The sequence below is a fragment of the Hippopotamus amphibius genome, chromosome 17 (assembly GCF_030028045.1).
Source record: "Hippopotamus amphibius kiboko isolate mHipAmp2 chromosome 17, mHipAmp2.hap2, whole genome shotgun sequence".
NCBI lineage: Eukaryota > Metazoa > Chordata > Mammalia > Artiodactyla > Hippopotamidae > Hippopotamus > Hippopotamus amphibius.
Window position 1 is genome coordinate 691,059 of NC_080202.1, and position 19,661 is coordinate 710,719.

The 19,661-nt window shown below is 64.2% G+C and overlaps 3 protein-coding genes across 9 annotated transcripts in view; 1 reads left to right on the forward strand and 2 right to left on the reverse strand.

Moving 5' to 3' along the window:
* Positions 1-447: 447 nt before the first annotated feature.
* MED9 (mediator complex subunit 9) lies at positions 448-7,262 on the forward strand. 6 transcript variants are annotated; one of them, XR_009050091.1, is made up of 4 exons: positions 448-715; positions 921-1,113; positions 1,356-1,589; positions 2,213-5,565. XR_009050091.1 is itself a non-coding variant. In XM_057716982.1 (3 exons), the coding sequence occupies exons 1-3, from the start codon at positions 498-500 to the stop codon at positions 5,597-5,599; spliced, it is 432 nt and encodes a 143-aa protein (XP_057572965.1). In that variant the 5' UTR covers positions 448-497; the 3' UTR covers positions 5,600-5,731. The 6 variants fall into 6 exon arrangements, 4 of the variants coding, with proteins under 4 accessions (XP_057572965.1, XP_057572964.1, XP_057572966.1 ...); XR_009050092.1 differs by having other exon boundaries at positions 2,218-2,236; XM_057716982.1 differs by lacking the exons at positions 1,356-1,589; positions 2,213-5,565 and adding an exon at positions 5,579-5,731.
* Positions 7,263-8,930: 1,668 nt separating this feature from the next.
* RASD1 (ras related dexamethasone induced 1) lies at positions 8,931-10,075 on the reverse strand. The gene is made up of 2 exons (XM_057716434.1): positions 9,685-10,075; positions 8,931-9,466 (listed from the first exon to the last, which is right to left on the reverse strand). Exons 1-2 carry the CDS (start codon positions 9,968-9,970, stop codon positions 8,931-8,933), a joined length of 822 nt encoding a protein of 273 aa, XP_057572417.1. The 5' UTR covers positions 9,971-10,075.
* Positions 10,076-13,201: 3,126 nt separating this feature from the next.
* The window catches only part of PEMT (phosphatidylethanolamine N-methyltransferase), a 38,179-nt gene continuing 31,719 nt past the window's right edge, over positions 13,202-19,661 (reverse strand). Inside the window, exons 4-7 of one of the 2 annotated variants that reach the window (XM_057713769.1) lie at positions 18,086-18,231; positions 16,272-16,383; positions 13,694-13,768; positions 13,202-13,420 (exon numbers count right to left, since the gene is read on the reverse strand). In XM_057713769.1, coding sequence (XP_057569752.1) covers positions 13,363-13,420; positions 13,694-13,768; positions 16,272-16,383; positions 18,086-18,231 — 391 coding nt within the window. In that variant the 3' untranslated portion in view covers positions 13,202-13,362. Of the gene's footprint in view, positions 13,421-13,693; positions 13,769-15,895; positions 16,050-16,271; positions 16,384-18,085; positions 18,232-19,661 lie in introns of those variants that run through there. The other variant, XM_057713770.1, reaches the window with a different exon arrangement.

Here is a 19,661-nt window from a genome sequence, read left to right on the forward strand (position 1 = left end):
TCTTCGGGTCTGCGACCCTGGGGCGGGCGCAGGGCCTCTGCCCTGGAGGCTGCGGCGCGGGTGGGAGCCGTGGGTCCCCCCCTCGGGTTCTCCACGCCCGCGGGCCCGGGGCCTGACCCCTGCAGGCGCCGCGCAGGTGCGGTCCACTCTTCACGAGGCGTTATTTATCCCGTCTTCCTGTACTGGTTGCTTTTGGACCCTCTTTGTTACGTGAATAGAAATAAGATGCTATTCCTGAAGTACATCTGCTATTTCTGACACGAAAAATTTAGCACAACCAAATCCAGGCCACCCGGGACCTGCCAGCCGCCTGTTGCCTAGTAACGACCGCCCCGCCCCGCCCCGCATCCCGGCCCCGCCCCTCTCCCTGGCGCGCGACCGCACCGCCTTCCTCCAGGGCCCGCCCCCGCGGCGCACGGTGGTGACGTAGAGTCCGCGACACTTCCGGCGCGCTGAGGCGTCCGCCCCGTCGACCGGCCGCCGGTGTCCCGGGAGCCATGGCGTCTGTGGGGGTGGCCGCCGGCCGGCAGGCCGAGGATGCGCTGCCGCCGCCCGCCGAGCCGCCGCTGCCCGAGACGAAGCCGCCGCCGCCGCAGCCGCCGCCGCCGGTGTCCGCGCCGCAGACGCAGCCGCCGCCGAGGCCTCCGTCCCCCGCCGGCGTGAAGACGGAGGAGAACTGCTCCTTCCTGCCCCTGGTTCACAACATCATCAAATGGTAAGGGCCCGGGGGCCAGCCCGTCGCGTGTCCGAGCTCCGCGGGCGCCCCGGGAGGGGAGCGGCCTCGGCCGTCGCCGTCTCTGACCCCGCTGCGGCCGGGCCGCTCGTGGGCAGCCTCGTGGTCTGCAGCCAGCCAGGCGTCTCTGAGCCTGTTTCCTCACCTGCAGTCAGGGCTGTGAAACTCACTTCGGCGTCTTTTCCAGTAGATCCAACAGGTACGGATCCCCTCGCGTGCGAGGCTCACGGCTGAGTGCTGTGGGGCGTACTCGTGAAAGCGCGGACTTCTCACCCCCGCGTCGCTCACCAGTTAGAGGGGAAGACGTCCTGAGCGGGAACAGCCCACAATGCAGAGACGTTATAGGGGCGACGGAAGGAACATCACAGGAACCTAACAAGGTGCCACGCCGTGATTCTCTCCTTGTGGCCAGTCTTCAGGTTCCCTGACTTTTCCAACTGACCCTTAGAAGAAAAACACACAAACACGCACAGCCGAAATCTCCCAATCCCCACATTTGTCCAAATTATTTTTCACGGTTATTTATGTCCACATGATAACAAAGTGTAAACCCCGGGCTTAAAATTTTTATTCAGCCATTAAAAACCAAAGGAAGTAGATTACAACAAAGTTACTTTTGCAGTAACAGGCACGTGGACCCCGGCATGCGCTTGCAGCCTTTGCTGAAATGGAGTTGCTACTCACAGCAGGAAAGCGTTGTTACCCACCCAGCTGGTTTTGAGTTTGGGGCGTTAGATGCACTTGCCAGGGGATGACCTACGGCTTTCACCGCTTACCAACAACTGCAGAGCCTTGGTTCTCACCAAAGACCTTGACTTCACCTGGCTCCACGTGGTGTGAACATGCTGTTTATCGGGTGAGGCAGACTCTGTTCAGTTCCCACGCGCCTGTGATCAGCAAGTGGCACCTCCAGGCGGCGGTGACAGAGCAAACACAAACAAAGTGCAGACCCTGCAGTCCCGGGGCAATGCTCGATTTTAAAGCCTTGTCCAGATCGACCCAAATATGCTTGCTCTGGTTTTAGGAGAAATATGGGAAAATGGAAACACATTCTCAGTGTGTACACATTCTCAGAGTGTATTCTTGCACCCTGATGGAGCAGTTGGGGTGGGCTGGCCTTAAAGATGGAGCAGTAACATACACGCGAGAGAGCATGGACTTCGAGTCAGAGAGTCTTGAATCAGATCTGCATCCTGACACTTGCTTGCCTAGTGGTCTTACTAAATGCATAGCCTTTCTAGGCCTTAACTTTCTTATCTCTAATATGGGAAGAAGAATAATGAACCGCAGATGCTTCTTTGATAGCTTTATCATGAACTGACTGGGTGACTCTGGTCAAATAGCTCCAGTTCTTTTTCTCGTGTGAATTGAGACTAATAATACTTAAATCATAAGGTTGTTGTGAGGTGTCCCCAGGGGCATCCTCCTGTGACAGATGGCGTGTCGGTCACACGTGCTTGTCTCTGTTCCCTCTGAAAGGACAGTGACGAGTGGACTTGAAGTATAAAACCAAAAAGGACAGGAGAGGACATCATTGCTACAAAGCGATGGCAAGGGCCAGTCCACCACCCAACCCCAGGAAGCAGCCAGGAGCAGCTGCCTTTGGCCGTGGCCTACCCCCGGATCTCAGGAGATGGCACTGCCAGGGACCCCTGGTGAAGATGTGAGGGGGCACTAAGAACAGGATTACCGGCAAGTCTGTTTAGAAGCAGATCCCCTCAGTCCTCTCCCCAGTCCAAACGTACAGGGACGACCCTTCCATCTCAGCAGACAGTTAAAGGCTTGCACTTTCCCAAGATTTGTTTTTAGGAAAGAGTTAGCCAGAGAGTGTCTGGACTGGGGGACACCAGGCGCATTGCAGGAACTGGGGGAAGGGAGCCATCCTGAGAAGAGGCGCTGAGAGCAGGTCCACAGGCTAGACATTGAGACCAAGCCCCAGCCTTCACCCCCTCCACCCCCCACCTCCGGCTCCTAGACTGGCAGCCAAAGAAGACAGACTCTCCTGGGTGTGTGACCCTGACACCCCACAGACACTGAGCCTAGTTCATCCTCAGAAAGTAGAACGTCACTCATAGTCAGAGTTTCCACCTCGCCTTTTAGGGTTTCACTGCTTCGGTTTTAACATCCTCCAGTGTTTATTAACAGCCCCCTCTTACCTCGTGGAGCATGAAGTCGTCAGGTTTTCTGTCACCTTCAGCTTCCCCCTCCCTGTCTGATCCAAACTGTAATAATCAGCGTTTTCTTTATTGTAAGGTCACATCTTTTGTTTTTTTCACTCAGCATGGTGGAAGCAGTATATTATACAAGTAACCCTAGTAGTGTTTTACTCTTAAATATACGACTGGACAGCCAAGGCCACTAAGCACGTGAAGAAAACCCTGAGTAAAAGGGACAGGACAGAACGGAAGAGTGGAACCTCAGTGTGTGTAGCCAGAAGGGAGGTGCTGTGAGTGTGAGGAAAGGCCGGGAACTGATTTTAAATACTGTGTCTCAGCGTGTATTTGAGTTGCTAGGCTACTGAGGGTCAGGGCGGTGATGGGGAGGAGGCCTGGTGAAGCTGGGGGCAGAAGAAGGCTCGTTGAGGGGCGCTGCCAGTGATGTGTCTAAAATTATGAAAGGGAGGGGAGGCGGACCGGGCAGAAGAGCATGGGCGGGGACAGGACGCCGGGAAACAGCTGTGACTTGTGGGGGTCCACTGTGGGTTTGGTGGGGCTGGAATGTAAACCCGCAGTTGTCAGGCTGGTCTCACTTAGTGAAAATGCCTGTCACCTGGTACTTAACCCTTTGCAGGTCCCTGCCAGGTGTGTTGGACCCTGCAGAGGCGGGTCGGGGGCTGCACACTCGGTTGGCCTTCACATTCACGCGGGGCGTGGGCTGGAGCCAGCCCGGGAGTCATTGAGGCCCATCAGCAGGACCCCGAGCCCGCAGGGCCTCTTCCCACGTCGGCTGGCTCCCTTCCGCCCGGCCCGCCGCCAGCTGCGGCCCAGCCTTGGGTCCTGACGGCCAGGAGGTGACCCCACAGCCGCCTGCAGCCGCCCTGCCCTTCACGGTCCTGTCCTTCAGCCAAATCCCAGTGAAAAGGCCAAGCACCCAGATAGGGATGTTTGGAGGGGTTCTCTCTGGGCAGAGAGCACGGAGCCTGGGCCGGGCGGTTGATTTGCAGTGCTGTGCTGGTTTCTGCTGCACAGCCACAGGAGTCAGGTATACACAGTATGTTCTTATCACGTTCTTTCCCATGATGGTTTATCCCAGGACATTGACTATAGTTCCCTGTGCCACGCAGGAGGACCTTGTTTACCAAAGTTTTCTTTTATGTATATTGTTTGTTTATGCCTTGTCCTTACAGACTTATGTGAAGTGAACCAGTTTTCTTAAAACTGTATTTTAATTTCAAAACTCCTTAGGACTTAACTTCGTAAGTGTGTCAGCACATATGCCATCCAAGTGGAATGATTTCAGAAGCCCAGATGGGGGCTTCCTAGGTGGCGCAGTGGTTAAGAATCCGCCTGCCAATGCAGAGGTCACAGGTTCGATCCCAGCTCCGGGAAGATCCCACATGCCGCGGAGCAACTAAGCCCGTGTGCCTAAAAAATTAAAAAAAAAAAGAAGTCCAGATGGTGTGCGTCCAGGGTTGTAGATCTGAGCTGAGACACAAAAGAATTGGAATCTGAGATGCTTCCTCGAAGCTGGGGTGAGGGGTGCCACTGATGGTGTGTGTGAACCGAGGGCCTCCGGCGACAACAGGAGATGCTTGCCTGGACATTTGTTCCCTAGAATAAACTCTTGGTTCTGCAGATCTCGCTTCCGAACTGTTGATACATAGTGAGCAGGCCCTGGTGCATCCCATTTGTCAGGAGTGAGCCGTGACCGGCAGATCACCAGGAAGGATGGATATTCTGTCTGCGTAAGCCGAGAAATGATTAATAACAAACATGAATTAGCACCATCTGGGTTGAAATTTCCCTTCAGGGATGAACATTTATTAAAAGAAATAAATGATCATTGACAGTTTCCCCTCTCACGCCTCAGTGGGTGGCTTTTAATACAGCCTGTGAGTCCGCTTTTAGATTTCATTCTCAACTGCCTGTTTTCAAAAGCTCATCCATCCATTTACTAACTTTTAAAAAATGTACAGGAGCAACTGATAGGCCGTTTCTTTGATCTTAGGTGAAGGGTTTTGTTCTCGTCTGCTGTTATTTCGGTCGTGCCGGGGAGAGTGGATCCCTGGGCAGCTGATAACAGCTGTGAGGCGAAGGGCATGCTCCCGCCTTTAAAGTGAGCGCGACCGGAGGCGAGGCTTTCCATGCGTGAGCTGGAAGCGCGCGAACCTGCGGAGGATCTTCCAGTAGCTTGTAGCTGTTGAGAAGTGATGAGTAGCTCTGTGGAAATCAGACCGTATGGTGACGGGTTCAAGCATCAGAACATGAGCTGAAATTCTCTCTTGCTCTTCGAGAGTCTCCTGATTGGCCTGGAACGTCTCAGCTTAGAAGAAATGTGGTATTTCAGCAAGTTATACTTGCCGTTTGTCACCCGATACTGATAATGGTTTTTCACTCATTGAACAGACACTTAGGAACTTATTTCCCAGGCGTTCTCTCTTTCAGCACATGGTGTCTCTGTGCCTGCAGCCTGGGCTGGGGAGGCAGCTCTGGGGCAGGGCTCGGCGTCTGTCCGGTGAGCAGGGGTGGGGGCTGCCGCCTGTGCTCTGGCCGCAGGAGCAGGGATCCGCCCCGTCCCCGCACACAGCCCAGTGGGGGCCGCGGCCACAGGCGTGCGTTGTCATGTGGGGTGTGAGGAGGGAGCCGTCCGGGCCGCTGGCGCTAACCCTGCCCTCTGCCCCCGCAGCATGGACAAGGACAGCCCTGACGTCCACCAGGACCTGAACGCCCTCAAGACCAAGTTCCAGGAGATGCGCAAGGTGGTCCGCGCCCTGCCCGGCATCCACCTGAGCCCCGAGCAGCAGCAGCAGCAGCTGCACCACCTGCGCGAGCAGGTCCGCACCAAGAGCGAGCTCCTGCAGAAGTACAAGAGCCTGTGCATGTTCGAGATCCCCAAGGAGTAGCCGCACCGGCTCCGGGACCGGGGGGCGGGGACGGGCTCCTGTCTCCCAGTTCCGCAGGAGGGGGCGCGGGTGCGGCCTGCTTCGCTGAGCGTGGCCCTGACGGCAGAGCCCTGCGTGACCGGCCTCCCCAGGCGTCCTGTGTGCTGTCCCCACAGTCCAGACGCGTAGCAGCTGCATGCCTGTTGCCCGAAGGAGCAAGGCTTCCTGGGGCCGGGGGTGGGGCCTTGCCCCTGCCTCTGGGGAGCGGCAGCGGCTGGACCTTCAGGCTGGGCTGGCGGATCCCAGGCCACAGTGGGGAGGCTGCTGCCCTCTGCCCCCCCCCCCCACCCCGCTCCAGACGGTGGGTGTGCCCGGTACCCGGTGTTCAGTGAACAGCAGTGCGTGTAGAATTCACTGGACGGTTAGGCCTGCGCGCACGTGGCGAGGGTTTAAGGTAGAAACAGGCCTCGGGAGAACGGCAGGTTTCGCAAGACTGCAGGGTGGCTTTTTGCCCTGGAATAATTGTTTCCTTCTGTGTTTGCGGCGTGGGTGTAACTGTTCGTGGGTGTCACCCTGGGGCGCTGCCAGGTGACCCCACCTCCAGGGTCTGTGCCAGCCAGGTGTGCGCAGACAACTCTTGCTCCTTTGTCCCCTGTCACCTTTAGTCAGCTTGTTCAGCCATTTAATGCCCAAGAATGGCCAGACCACCTCAGACTGCATGGTCTCACCGGCCATGGTCTCCAGGTGAACAGAGCCCCTTTTCCAGCTTTTCAGAGTCCTGTTCGTGGTTTAACAACGATTTCCCCTCTGGCCTCGTCACTGCATGCAAAGAGGTGGTCATGACGTGTTTTTTCACTCAGAAAAGGGTAGCTCTGAGCCACGGTTCTGATGGCCCCTCAGGGTGGGGAGAGCTGGACCTGGTAGTCCTGCGGCCAAGGCCTGGTTCATAGGTGTTTATCAACACCCTGGTTTCTCCCAGATGGACGCTGTGTTTGTGTGACCAGACTGAGGTGAGAGCACCTCTTTCCCTCACCTCTGTAGGGTGTGGGGGGACGTGGCTGAGTATCATTTAGATCTAGAAATGGGCTCATAACCTGTGCTGACCGCGTCAGGGGCTCAGCAGGTGCCCGCCAGGTGGCAGGAAAGCAGGTTTTGAGCAGGGGCTCCGTCAGGTGTGCAAGGGAGGGGTCGAGTTTTAGTGGCCTTGGCCAGAGGAGCAGGCCCTGAGTTGAAGTGGACGCCACCTGTGAGACCAGCTCTACCGTCGGGCTATTAACTGAATCAGTTATTTTCTTGAAGTTTCATAGCGTGTGGGCCGGTTTTAAGGCTCTAACCAAACACCATGGGACGCGAAGCTCAGAAATACCAGGCAGCTGGACCTTCCCGTGAGGCTGCGGCGGACGCGGGCTCCTCTTGGGGCTCTCCTGTGCTCCAGGGTTGTCACTTGTGACACTTTTCAAGACTGTGATTAAAAGAGCTGCTCCTCTGCTGTCAGGATGTCTTGGGTTTGTACTGAGAAACGCACAGGAGGTCGTCCCCTTTGGCTGGTTGAGAGGAGAACCTCGACTGTGCTCAGAGGGGACGGAACTGTGAGCACCTCGGCCCCATGCCCCTCCCCCAGCACACACGGCCGCACCCGCTCGCCCCGCGTGGACACGGGGTGACCCTCCCGGGAGCGGCATCCGTGTCCAGGGTGCAGCCGGCCGGTGGTCAGCCCCCATGGTGGCTGCTCCCCCTCGTGGACGTGGCTCCAGTCCTGGCGGGGATCGGTCCGCCAGAGCAGAGTTGAAACCCCTCCCCTGCGAGAGCACTGACACCGTACTTGACGTCCTGCACGGCGGGCACTGTGTCTGACGTCGCTCATGGCCCTCACGGCAACCCCAAGCAGAGGTTCTCTTTCACAGGTGGAGAATTTGGGCCTTGACCGGTGTCACTCGCCTCAAGCTTGCAGAGTTACACGTGGCGGAGGGAGCTGGGTCCTGGGGTGGGGGGTGCCCTCAGCTGCTGAGACGGGGTGCTGGACCCTACCTGGGGGGTGGGGGGCGAGCACTCCCTGGAGCCAGGGGGTCGGGGCCGCTGCTTGTGCCGGGTCCAGGCGGCTACAGGGCAGAGCCTGCGCTGACCTAGGACGAGGGTCCTGCACAAAGGAGGGCCCGAGGGACCCCTCGAACCACCTGCAGGTCCAGGCCTGGTGACGTTGTGTTGCCCTGGGCCTGTGCTGAGTATAGGAGGTGCTGGTGGGTCCCGGAGACCCTCGGGGCTGGGCCACAGGCAGCTAGGCAGGTAAACGGCTGGAGGGATGTGTCTAGGAAGGACCCTGGGTCTCTACGGAGTGGCACCCCGTGTAGAAGGGCTTCCAGTCACCTGGAGCTTTTCCTCCCAGGAGGGCTGAAGCTGTTTTCGGAAGACCAGGGCTGTTTTCCCCGCTCTGAGGAAGAGGAGTCTTAATTCCACAGAAGGAGAAACCTGCCCTTCCCCTCCGCCCCCTCCCCTTCCACCTGTTTCTAAAAGCATTGGAGACATGGTTTTCCATTTTTAATTATTTTATTTTATATTTAAAAACCAGTAACAAGATTAACTTTAAAGACACACACAGTACAAACACCTAGGTAAGATTTTGTTCACGTCAACCGTGACACCAGAACTACCGCTAAAGTGCAAGTTTTCTGTTCTGCTCTGTGTAGTTGCACACTCATGTAAACAAGTCACTCCCTGGGACCCGGCCCCGCCCTCGGTTTCAGGCCAGTTGTCGTGGCAACCCCCAATCAGCAGAGAAGGCCCGTGTGTCCTGGCCCTCCGGCAGGCAGCACACACTTCTAAAAGCCCAACGGTGGCTGATTAACTCCCGTCCCCGCCCCATTCTTAGGTCTTTGTCAGAAACGAGGCAGATTCACCCTCTGCTGGGCACGTAGGGGTGGCAGGCGCCAACGGGGCATCGGAGGTGGGGGCGGTCCGGTCTCGGCCAGTTCTCTTTCCTTCCGGAGCAGACGATGGGCCCTTCTCGGTTCGTCTGAGTCTCCCCAGTGCACAGGCTGGGACGCCGGGAAGGAAGATGTGCGCGCGCGCACACACGCGGCTCGGGGCGCACGGCCCGGGCACTTGACTCTTTGAGGAGAGGGCCTCCTGAGGTTCTGCGGCCGCGCGGGGCTGGGGCTCCTAGCTGATGACGCAGCGCTCCTTGGCCTTGGCCTTGGCCTGGCCGCCGCCGCTGGCCTTCTCGCGGATGTACATGAGGTCGCTGTGCACGCTCGGCCGGCGCGCCCAGGGCGCCACGATGCCGAAGGCGTCGTCCCGCTCGCCCCCCGCTCGCCGCAGCCTCTTGCCACGCAGCGCCTCGCAGTGCTGAGCCGACACCCGGCGGTGCAGGTCCGGGCTCATCTCGCGCGGCAGGTTGGCCATGGCGAAGAGCGCGTGGAACATCTGGTCCAGGCTGCTGTTCCTCTTGGCCGAGATCTCGAAGTAGGCGCAGCGCTGGGGGTCGGCGCCCACCAGCTGCTCGATCTCGCGCTGCTCCACTTCGCGGTAGAAGTCCCGGTCCCCTTTGTTGCCACAGATGACCAGGGGCACGTCCACGTTCTCCTTGGTTTTGTTCTTGAGGCAAGACTTGGTGTCCAGGATCTGCCTCTTGAGCCTCTGCACCTCCTCGAAGGAGTCGCGGTTGTCCAGGCTGAACACCAGGATGAACACGTCTCCTACGGGGGACAAAGCAGAAAAGGAGAGGGTGAGGGCGGCTGCCAGCGGACGACTTAAGCGGGCTGACACCGGGGTCGGCAGGCGCCGGGGCTCCGGCGGCCGCGCAGGGCGCGCGGACCGCGCCTCAAGCCCACCCCGGGCGCCCGGGGACGAGGGGTCCCCGGCACTCCGGCGGCACGCTCCCTCTCCCGCCCGCTGCCCGGCCGCCAGGGCTCACCAGTGAGGATGGAGAGGCGCCGCATGGCGGGGAACGGGTGGTTGCCGGACGTGTCGAGGATGTCGAGCTGGTAGATCTCGCCGCGGATGCAGTAGAACTTGCGGTGGAAGTCCTCGATGGTGGGTGTGTAGGCGTCCTCGAAGCGGCCCGTGAGGAAGCGCGACACGATGGCCGTCTTGCCCACCTTGGACGAGCCGAGGACCACCATGCGATAGCAGTTCTTGGCCGGGATACTCAGCTCCGAGTCGCTCGGGCACATCTTCTTGATCATCGCAGCCAATTTCATTGAGCAGAAGGACCGAGGGGGCGGGCGCGGGGCCGCGAGACGAGCAGACAGCGGCTGCGGGCGCGGGGCAGAGCAGCCGGGCGGCTCGGTTCGGCTCGGGCTCGGGCTGCGGCTGCGTCTGGGCTCTAGCTCCGGGACAAAAGCTCTGGTGCTCCGCGCTCAGCGGCTGCCCTTATATGCCGCCCGCCCAGGCGCCCCGCCCCGCGCCCGCCCAGCCTCTGCGCGTCACGGTGCGCAGGCCGGCGGCTCCCACCGCGCCCTCCCTCCGCCTCCGCAGGCAGCTAAGCTGCCCGCTCCCGCCTGCGGGGCTGGGGCAGCAAACAGGCCAGGGTCCTGCAGCTACCGGCGCGCAGACCCTGCGCTACGGAGAAGCCGCAAGGGCGTTGGAGGCGCAGTCCCGGCTGCGCCTGCGACTTGGGGCGAGGACCGCTCCCGCCCCCCGGCACTCACACGCGCACACACTTTGGGACGCAGGTTCCCCGGAGAATAACAACACTGGGCAGCGTGACGGCAGGTGTTTGCCCGGTGCCAGGCGCCGCGCCCGGGAGTCTGAGCGTCTGCCCAGCAGCTCTGAGAACCGGCCCGGCGCAGCCCCTTCGCCGCCCAGGCCGGCTTGGCGCCCTGTCTGCCGCGCCAGCGCGCGTTCCGGCCGCCAGAGCGCAGCAGAGGCCCCGCCGGCGGAGCCGGGAGCCCGCAAGCTCCGCGCTCAGGGCTGGGGTCAGCGCGGGCGCAGCCAGGGCGGCCGGACGCCGCGCGCTGCCACAGGCCTCGGCTCCTTCCCCCCAGCCGGAGATGCGTGGATCGCGCCGGGGTTTCAGCCAGAGGCTGTCCCTGTCATCTTCCCGTCGGGGACTGGAAGGACCAGAGGCTTGCCTTTCCTGAGGGAGGCCGAGCCAGCGTCCCCTCCCTCTTCCACAGCATTTTGTGCCTTTGGCGTCCTGCGGGCCAGCATTTCCATTCAATAGTTGGGGTAGCTGGTCTCGAAGCCCGGGTGAGCCTGAATGCTGTGTAGGCATCACAGTCTCTGGACCTTGGCTTCCTCTCCTGGAAGACGGGCAGTCTGGCTCTGATTGGCTGAGAACCTGCCAACAGTGTCCCTGGTAGTAACAACAGTAAATGACCCACGAGGCCACAGGACAGACCAGGAGGGCAGTAGGTTGGTTAGTGACCAGGCATGGGCTGCTGCCAAAAGCCCTGGGAGGAGGCTGCTGGCGCGGGCCAGCTCCAGCCCAGAGCTCACAGAAAAGCCATTGCTCCCCACGGGGACAGGCGAGGCTCAGTTCGGGCGAAAGCCAGGCCTGCTAGCTGGTGCCACCCACCCAGCCACATGGGTTGGCGCTCTGGGCAGTGCTGGGTGCCAGCCTGCACCCCTAGCTGTTTGCACAGCGCCTCTGGACTCCCATGGGCTTCTCGTCCAGCCCTCTGTGACCAGGACTCCAGCAGAGCCTCACAACCTCTGCACGGGGGCCAGGAGAGCATTTATTCCATGCCGGGCACTGTTCCTAAGTCCTCCTCGTGGCAGCCTCGAGGGTGCGAACGATCACTCTCTCCATTTTACAGACGGAGAAACTGAGGCAGGGGACATGCCTTGCCCAGGGCCCACAGCTAGTCACTGCAGGGTCCCAGGTTTGAACACGGCTCCCACTGGGGAGGTCAGTGGGCCAGGACCCAGCCTGGAGTCAGAGCCTCCCTCTCCCACCCCAGGTCAGATGCTGAGGCTGGGCTGACCTCACTCCCTGGTGCCTTCCAGCGGCTGACAGTGGCGGGTACTGCGCCTAGCCTGGCTTCTCAACCTTGGTTCCTGGCACCTGCACACATCCCTGCCCACAGATGCTGGGTTCCAAGACGTGTTCTCCCAAGTCAGCCAAGGTCATTAGGCCCTGAGCACACCGGTCGTTCTTTTCCCAAAGTGTGCCCCACCCCCGCCCCGCTGCATTAGTTCCAGGTTGTCCAGGTTTACGGTGTTACCAGTGATCTCGCTTTTTGTGCTCGGGCCCCTGCCTGTATCATTTTGTGGCAATGCAGCAATGCTCTGGCTCAGAGTGGAATGGGAACCTCTTAAACCATTTGACCAAATGTTGGGGGTGGGCTGGGGTCGGACAGCTGGCCCCCAAGGCAGGAAGTGTCCGCTGCAGCCTGGTCTGCTGGCAAAGAGTGGTTTAAAAGGTTCTTGAAAGTCGTGTCTGAGGAGTACCGGGCAGGCCCCATGGGGGGGTGTGTGGACATGCTGAGCGCTGGCCTGCCACCCAGGCCCCCCCCCCCCAGCAGCTCCTTGCACAGAGGGTCCCTTGTCACCCTGGTCCACAGCCACCACCTGATGAAGAGGACAGGGCCAAACAGAGCTGGCTTTCCCCTCCGCCCTCGCTTCCTCAGCCGAGGTCACAGCTATCCGGCAGTTTCTTCCTCAGCTATGGGCTGTTCCCATCACAGCAGACCCACCCCACCCCGGGGCCACCTCCCACGGCTGCGTGACCTGAGAGTCAGATGCCCGGAGGTGCTCAGTCTTGCCCTGACAGACGGATGGCTTAGGCCATGGGGGCCAGCACGTTCTCAAAGGCTGTGTGTGCAGAAGTGCCTGTGGAGGGGTGAGCTTCCTGTCCCTGGAGGTATGCGAGCAGAGACACTGGGTAACATCAGCCTCCATGCCTCCTGTGGCCCTCGAGCCCTGAGACCTCCGGATCCCGGACACCAAAGGGCAGCCTCGAGGAGCTCCACGGCGAGGGGTGGGTCCCAGCCGGCACTGCCCGCACTCCGGTGCTCAGGGCGGCATGGCTACGGCAGCCACTTCACAGGGGAGGATGCTGAGGCTAGGAGGCCAGGTGCACGGCGGGGAGCGCACCTGCCTCCCATCCTGAGTGGAGGAAAGGCGAGCTCTGTGCCCTTGGAGGTCTAGGGGCTGTGCAGGGGAGGCCAGGTCAAAACGAGGGCCCTGCCCTATCCCCACAGCTCTGCGGTCAGGCCCGGCAACAGGCCCCGGACGGCCCCACGGCTGCTCCTTGTGGCCACGCGAGCTCCACCAGGGATTCGGAGAGAAACGGCAGAGCCATCGGAGACGCCGGGTTCAGCCGAGGAGTGGGGGAGGGGCTCGCAGCCTCCCACCCGGGGCGCTGAGCGAGGGGTGGGGGCCGCCCCCGCGTTCAGCGTGGATGGCAGCAGGCCTCCCGGCTCAGGGACCGCTCCCAGACCCCAGCCTGCCCTCCCCGGCCTGGACAGACAGAGACCACGCGGGGCTGGGGCCAGGCGCCTTTATTGGTCAGTCAGGACGCGGTAGGCGGCAGGACAGGGGGCTCTGGGGCCAGACGGCGCCCCGCAGCCCCCCAGCCGCGTTTCCCAGGCACGGACGGCCCGCGCCGGACACGGCTCTCCGCTCCAGGGCACGCGCTCGGCCGCCGTCAGCTCCTCCTGCGCGCCTGCGGGGCTTTCTGCCGGTAGATCTCCGCGGTGAAGGGCCTGCGGGGCGCGAGAGGCTCGGTCCGCTGGCGGGGAGCTCGGCGCCGACACCCAGCCCCCACCCGCGGCGGAGGGGTGCGGGGTCCGTGCGGGGCCAGGAGGCTCTGGCGCTGCCCGCCCGGCCCCCGGGCCGTCCTGCGCCCGCCACTCTGACGGCGGCCCGGCGCGGCCAGCGGCCTGCGTCGCAGGACAGGCCCGGGGGAGAGGGGCCGGGCCGGCGCAGGGCGCGCGGACGGCGGACGGCGGCCCCGGCCTGAGACGGCGCCTACTCACTCCTCGTACAGCACGGCGACTGAGTAGATGAGGGCCACCACCACGGTCAGCAGCAGGCCGGCGGGGCTGGCGTGCCTGCGGGGAAGCGCGGGTCAGGCCGGGCCCAGGGCCGCGGGCCCCCACCCCCCCGGGCGCTCGGCGCGCCGCCGTGGCTGGGCAGGAACGGCCGGCCTCCCGTCACTCGAGTGGTCAGTGTGTCCTGCACAGGAGGGTGCCCGGGGGCCGAGACGCCCTCCCTGCCCACCAGAGGCAACGTTCTCAGGTTTTCTAGAAATGGGTCCAGGGCCCCCAAAGCCAGGCGAAGTGTCCAGTGGGCCCCTTCGCGGGCTCTCTGCTGGCGACCACTGCGGCGTCTGGGCCCCTGAGGCCAGACAGTCGGGGAGGAGACAGGGAGGGGAGCTGGCCCGTGGAGCCCAGGAGCCAGAGGGGAACATGGGCCCCGGGCCGGGGACCCCGAGGCAGAGGGGCTCAGACACCGAGTACCCCCTGGGGACCCTCTGCCCTGCCCATCCCCTCCCCCTGGGATCTCACACTGTCTGCCCGGGGGCTCCAGGGACAGGGAAGGCCAAACGTCCCCTATGAAACCCCCACTTCCATTCCTTGGGCTCCGTGCAAATCAACCTTGAGAGCGGACGGGGCCACCTGGAGATGCCAAGGCCACAGATGCTTTGGGGCTGAAATGAGATCTGCCCTCCTGAGGCTCCGCTCACTGGCCCTGGTGCTGTTTCCCCAAATGGGTAGAGCCTCCCCCCGCCCATAGCCAGGCAGCCCAGGAGCTGGGGAGGGGCAGGCCGGACGCCCCGGGGGACCTCAGGGCCAGGGCTCTGTGGCCACAGCATCCCTAAGGCTGACAGCCCCTGCCTGGGAAGCCGCGTTAACCAGGCGCCACGGAGGCCGGGCCGGAGGCGGCCGGCCCCTGGCCAGCCCCAGCCTGGGCCCTGGGACGTGAGCCAAGCGCTCGTCTCCGTTCTATCTACGTGACGTTTCCCACCTTCAGAGTGCTGTCCCACCTAACAACACGTGTGCAGGGGACCATCCCAACTCCAGGTGCACAGTGACCCACATGCCAGAGCCCAGGCCTGGCCCCGAGCCCGGGGTGGTGGTGGGCTTGGTCCCAGGGACCCAGCTGTGCATCCTGGTGAAGGGGCGTCTCACTCGGGCGGACAGGCCTGGAGAGAGGAGGCCCGGTGCCCCCGGAATGCCACCGCCCCGGACCTTCTGGGGCTCCCACACACCCGGCTGCTTGGGCACCGGGAAGATGGGGGACAGATGGGCTGCAGAAGGCCTGGGGCAGCACTGCTAGGTTGGCGTCTGGCGCCCCGGGTAATGGCTCGTCTCTAATGAGCTCTCAGACGGCGGTCTCCATCCCCAGCGCAGCCGAGGCCCCCTCCTCGTCACCGCGTGGCTGATACCCTCCTGAGGGGCCTGCGGGAGCCCAGCCCCCCGGGGTCCCTCACGTGTTCCTGAGAGCCTGACCTGACGGCCCTGAGGCGGGCCGACCTCTCTTTCCTGGGTGCCAGGCACTGTGGGGCACAGAGAGGCCCCGCTCTGGCTCTGCCCTTGGAGGCCGCATCTGAGCACAGAGGAAGGACCTGTGTGTGTGTTTGGCGGGGGCAGGGGGTGGTCAGGGAGGACTTCCTGGAGGAGGGGACACCTCAGGTTGGGTTTGGGAAGACCGACTGGGGGTGGAAGTGGGCAGGAGAGTGGGTGTGCTGACAGGGGAGGCTGCAGGGGGACCTGCGTGGGGTTCCCCCTGCCAGTCTCAGGTGGGAGGTGCTCTGGGGAGTGGGGGTCAGGGGTGTAGAGCCGGCCCTCTGGATCCCACTGCCCCAGTCCAGGTGAGAGGGGCCAGGCCGAAGGCAGGTGGGTGGGGCTGCCTGGTCTGAAGTGGGGCTGGGGTGGGGTGGGGGGGCGTTCCCAGCGGGTCCACAAGTGCCCCTCTGGCTCCGTGTCCCTCCAAGCCCCGTGCTCTGCTCCTGGGCGCCCCCAGCATGGGGCCGGAAGGGGACGTCTCACGCTGGACGTTCCACCATTGAGATTCGTTCCTCTGGGTCCCGTCGCCCCTCTGGTCTCTGGGAGCACCTGTGACCGTCTAGGCAAGTGGTTTTCAGTAAAAGCTGAACACTTCCTTCAAAAACACTTTCTGTGGGAGAAGTCCTAACCCCGGAAACGGACACGCGGGACTGCTCTGGGGGCGCGTGGCCTGTGCCAGCCTCCTGGACCGTGGCTCACTTGCCGGAGCCCACAGCAGGCAACGCAGACGGCGGTCGGCACGGGGCCTCATCCGGGGGCGCAGGTGCCCGCGGCCTGGCCGTGGGGGGGCGGTCAGCAGACGGTCCCCCGCCAAGAACAGCTTCTACAATTTCAATTGTTTAAAAAAATCAAAAGAATATCTTGTGACGCGTGAAAATTACGTGAAATTCCCATTTCGGTGTCCATGACCGAGGCGACAGGCCCCCCGCCACGGCCATTCCCTCACTGCCTGCTGCCTGGGAGCCTCCCCCGTCCTAGGAGAGGAGTCCTGACCCGTGCCCCGCGGACCCGCCGCCCGCGGAGCCCAGCAGGGACCCGGACTCACATGACGGCCCAGCCCAGGTAGGCGGCCGTGCTGCCCCAGTACATGGGGTTGTCCAGGACGCTGAAGGGGAACGTGGTCACCCTGGCCTCCTTGAGGATCCCGAAGTAGTCACCTGTGGACAGGGTGGGCAGGACAGAGGGTCACACCCTGGCCGCCCCGTCCTGAGGGAGGCCCCAGGGGCGGAGGCACGGAGCCCCCACCTGCTCCTGCCTCTGTGCCTTTGCAGGCGCTGTGCCCCCTGCCTGGGGTGCCTTTCCTCTCCTCCTTTGTCTCCCTCAGCTCACGTCCCCCCCGGAGACCCTCCCCCCACCCCCACCCCCACCCCCCCCCGTCTAAAGCAGGCCCGTCTGCTGCTCACCGTCTGCCCCCATCTCCACCCTCCCACCCGGGCCGTCAGCCCGGAGGTCAGCTGTCCCCCCGCCTGCCCAGGGTTGCTCACGCCGGGCCATGTGGCCGCCCCGACAGGCAGCGCGTCCCGTGCAGCCCGGCCAGGCGCCCCCCAGGGCGCAGGGCTGCTGGCAAAGCCCCCAGCCCTTGTCCCTCCAGCTCCGGGCACAAGTAGGGCAGGGGAGCGGCAGCTGCGTCACCGCTGTCTGGGGACAGAGGCCTCGGGGCCGGGGAGCCTTTCTTCCCGGTGGCCCAGAAACCCGCTTTGGGGTGACTCATGGGAGGCAAGCGGCCGCTGCGCCCTACATCCCTGAGCCCGCGGGCCCCTGGGGTTTCCAGGCCGTTCCTCCTGGGGGGGCCACGGCGGCGGGTGTTCTAGGCCCCTCCCCCCGCTGCGGGCAGCTCACCTCCGCTCCCCGGATCTGAGCGGACAGCACCACCCCTCCCTCCCCCGGACCCCTCCCCTCCTCCGGTGACCCTGCCTCCCCCCACCCCACCCCCACGAGGCCCACACCGTGATCCCCACCTCCCCGCCCCCGACCCGGTCTCGGCCCCACGGGTGCAGCCTCCTCGTTGCTGGGAGAGGGTCTTCCCAACCACCTGCGGCCCCCTCCTCCCTGGGAGCGACGCCTCAGTCCCCTGCGTGGCCCTGGGGATGCGTGTGACATGGCCCCCGGCTGACCTTCCACTCTGGCCCCCCCGGCCCCTGCGCCCCAGCCACGCTGCCCGCCCTCCCGCCGCCCTGCACCCACCCACAGCCCTGGGCGCCTCCTGGTTCCGCCTGCCCCTGCACGCCCTCTCCTAGCACCCCGAGGACAACAGCTCTCATCCGCCTGTAAGCCGAGCCCCTTCAGAGCTGCGGGACCCCTGCCGCAGCCTGCAGAGCCCCAGGCCACCCCGGGCGCCAGAGCACACGGAGGCCGAGACCCCACAGCCGGCCGGGGCGAGGGGAGGAGGACCCCGGGGCCCCTGACCCGGCCCATCAGAGCCAGGTCACTCCCCGTGTCCCCTGCGTGCTGGGAGGGGCTCTCTCGGCGGAAGGGGCGCCTCCCCTCCTGCCAGGCCCGGGGCTGCCCTGGCCCTCGCCGGCCCCACCCTGCCCCCGGGCTGCTCCCCTTCCCGAGCTTCCGAATTGCTGGGAGGTGATGTCCGGCGGACGTGCAGCCAGGCCAGCACGGGGCTCCCAGCCCCAAAGCCAGAAGGCACAGCGCCGCCCGCCCCCCGCCCGCCCTAGACCTGCAACAGCCCGGCTCGCAGCCCCAACGCAGCAAAGAGAGAGCCCGCCCGTCCCTGCGGCCAGGCAGCGGGAGGGGGCTGGAGAGCCCGGCTCACCCCAGAGCTGAGCAGGGCCGGCCGAGGCCTGAGCAGCAGAGGCGGCCCGGAGTTGGGGGGAGCAGGGCCCCGGCCCCCCGCCCGGGGGGTCTTACCTAGGAAGGTGCCGGTGAAGCCCAGGGCCAGGAAACTGGAAAGGACAAACGTGCCGCCCACCCCCAGGAGCGCCACGCCCACGCGGTAGGCCAGGGGGTGCTCCAGGCTCTGCATCCTGGGCTGGCTCAGCATGGCCTGCGTGAAGCTGCGGGCGGGGGCGGGGAGACGGTCACGACCGTGCAGGGCCTGCCCTCCCGCCCCCGCCCCCGGGGCCCCCAGGGTCGCCGGGCCGGGGCTCTCAGGCAGGGGCCGAAAGCGAGTGAGGCGCCGGCGGTGCTCTTGCAGAACAAGGCGTCTCCTCCCCCCGGCCCCTTCCTGGCCCCGGCCCATGCCGGGCGGAAGCGGGACCGCACGGGCTCAGCATCCAGAGGAAACACAGCCCCTCCCCGCCCGCTCCCCCCCCCCCGCCCCGCCAACGTGAAGGAGGGGGCAGGGCGGAGGGAGAAGCATGTGTCTGAACAGCAGAAGGACACCGTGGGCAGAGGCCGGCCCCGTGACCGGTCAACCAGCGGGACCCGTGTGTCAGGGCACACCTGGCCCCGGTCAGGCTGCCCACAGCCCCTGCTCTCCACCCACCCCGGCGCTGCCCGGGCTCGGGGTCACCCTTCAGCTCCGGGCGGAGCCGCTGCGCCGGGTGGCCGCGCCCACGCCCCACCCCCCACCCCCTCCCCCGACTCCGAGAAACCAGCCTCAGCCCCCTCCCCCCTTTTGCAGACGGTGGAGTCGCGGGGAGCAGGGCGTGGGGAGCAAGGGGGCCCCGGTGAAGCCGACAGCCCTGTCCCGGGCGAGGCCCACCCGCAGGCCCCCGGCTCCTGGGCCACCAGCACGTCAGGGACCCCGCGGCAGGCAGACAGCGTGTGCGAGCGTGCGGGCGGGGGACGCTCAGGCCTCCGTGCTCGCGTGGGCTCTGTGCTCGCGGGACCCACCCCCGCGCGGCCCTGCCCAGGCTGACCCCCGACCCTAGGGCAGCGAGGCATGCGGGCCCCTCCGGCCAGCCCTAGGCCCCACGTTCTCCGGGGGGTGCCCTGTGGCACCCCAACGGAAGAGCCGTGGGCTCAGGCAGACCTGGGTGCCCCGGGCTCCGGTTTCACCCCTGTGATGGGGACACTGGGCTCTGCCCACGGGGCTCGGGGACAGCAGGAGAGACAGGGGAGGAACCGAGGGTGACCCCGTGAGATGAAGCCGGACGGGCACCCTGGGCACCCAGTCACGCATCCCTCATCACTCACTCATCCCTCATCCAGAAGGACCTGAGTGTCTGCAAAGGCTCCTTAGGGAAGAAAACGGAAAAAAATCACGCGGAAGGGTATTCGCTGGGCCTGGCCGCAGCCCAGGTGGGGCTGCTTGGGTCTCCCCCTCGGCTGAGTTTTCAGAGAATGACGGGGAGGAAGGCCCGCGTGCGGCACAAACGCCCAGCAGCCCGCCCCGAGGGACAGTCGTCCTCCCCTCCCCCCCCAGCTCACTGCTGGCTGCTCTCTGCGCGGGCGCCTCTCGGCTCAGAGCAGCCCCTGCTCAGCCGTCCACCCATCCCCCCCGGCCCGGGCATCCCCACCCCCAGCAGCTCGCGGCCCTGTT